Source organism: Alligator sinensis, unplaced genomic scaffold (genome assembly GCF_000455745.1).
Source record: "Alligator sinensis unplaced genomic scaffold, ASM45574v1 scaffold889_1, whole genome shotgun sequence".
Taxonomy (NCBI): domain Eukaryota; kingdom Metazoa; phylum Chordata; order Crocodylia; family Alligatoridae; genus Alligator; species Alligator sinensis.
In genome coordinates, this window is record NW_005842361.1 from 948,150 (window position 1) to 949,549 (window position 1,400).

The window sequence follows — 1,400 nt, forward strand, 5'->3', positions numbered from 1 at the left end:
CTTCTACAGAAGTATTTTTTTCCAAGGCCTCTGTGTGAGGAGGCCTCCTCACACAGAGGCCTGGGATGTGGGGACCACAAGGAGTGAGTGAGCACTTGTACCCCCTCAAACTCCGTGACACCCTCACAAGGATCTCATAGCACCCCATGGTGCTATGGCACCCTGGTTGAGGATCACTGCTCTATAAGTAGGCTGTATGCAACCCCCCTGAGCAAACTGCATCTTCAAAGTGGGACTTCACATGGGTGCAGGACCCACAGATGTCAGTGAAAGAATAGGGAACTTCACCTCAGCTTTCTTTTTTTTTTTTTGGGGGGGGGGGTTGTACATCGAGGAAAGGAGAAAAACATAGTAATAAAAGATAGGACACTGTAATTGTGAAGCTATGAAAATTGGCAAGGGTGAGTTTTGGCAGGTGCCATCATACCCAAAGCTACTTTTAATTCATAAATGGACTAGATCTCAAGTGAAACATCTCCATGAGGAAACTTGGTGTTGCCTGAGCAGCATTTTCCACACAATACCAACCCAGGAGGCCCTGCACTGGAGTCAGTCTCTTATCCAGGGGTGAAGCCTAACTGGCGGGCACAAAGGTCTACTTGCGCAGAGCAGTTTGCAAAATCAGCACTTTCATTATTGCCATGTACCTGGACCCTCTCTTCCCTAACGCTACCAGAGATTTTTTGGGGGGGTGGGGGTGGGGAGGAGGGACCTATTGTCTAGAAAATCTTTCTCCACTCTTGATGAACGCGACTGATTAGTTAGGATCAGCCCGGTGCCCGCCTTTAGAAGGAAAAGTAATGTTGCAAAAAAAAACCCCAACAAAAAACCCAAACAAAAGAAAAGAAAAGGGGCTAAAAATAGGAGGAGGCTGCTGCATATTTCTCCTGATTATTCTCCCAACGTTAGCTTGAAATCAGGGGAGAGGATGCATGTAAGATGTAGCTGTTTGCGGCTGTATTTTTGGTAACAGGGATGATTGCTGCTGCTGCCGCTGCTGCTTCCCAGCGGCTCCGGCGCAGCGGCAGCTCGAGCGAGGGGAGGAAGAATGAGACACCCCGGCGGCGGCGGCGGCGGCAGCTTCCCCTTTCCCCAGCCCTGACTTCACGGGCGCATGCTCACTTGTGCCCGCAGCCCTGGACCATATTTGTCGGGACTACTCGAGAGCCGGAGAAAAAGAGAGAGAAATTTGGGGGGGTAAGGCGCGGCGGGCTCTGCCCTCCCCTGGGGAGCCGCGGGGCGACGGGGCCGGGGCGGGCTGGGACCCCCCCGGCCCCCAGCGGGGCGCAGATGAAAGTTGAGAGAGAGCGAGCGCGCGAGGGGGGAAAGGGAGACGCGCCTCCTGTCCCCGCCGAGCCGGGGGGCGCCTCTCCCCCGCCACAGCCGGCCGCGAGGGGGGG

The 1,400-nt window shown here is 54.6% G+C and overlaps 1 protein-coding gene across 1 annotated transcript in view; it reads left to right on the forward strand.

The window, feature by feature from the left end:
• Positions 1 to 1,041: 1,041 nt before the first annotated feature.
• The window catches only part of L3MBTL3 (L3MBTL3, histone methyl-lysine binding protein), a 167,974-nt gene continuing 167,615 nt past the window's right edge, over positions 1,042 to 1,400 (forward strand). Inside the window, 1 exon segment of the mRNA XM_014522505.2 lies at positions 1,042 to 1,197. Within this exon segment, the coding sequence (XP_014377991.1) occupies positions 1,115 to 1,197 (83 nt within the window). The 5' untranslated portion in view covers positions 1,042 to 1,114.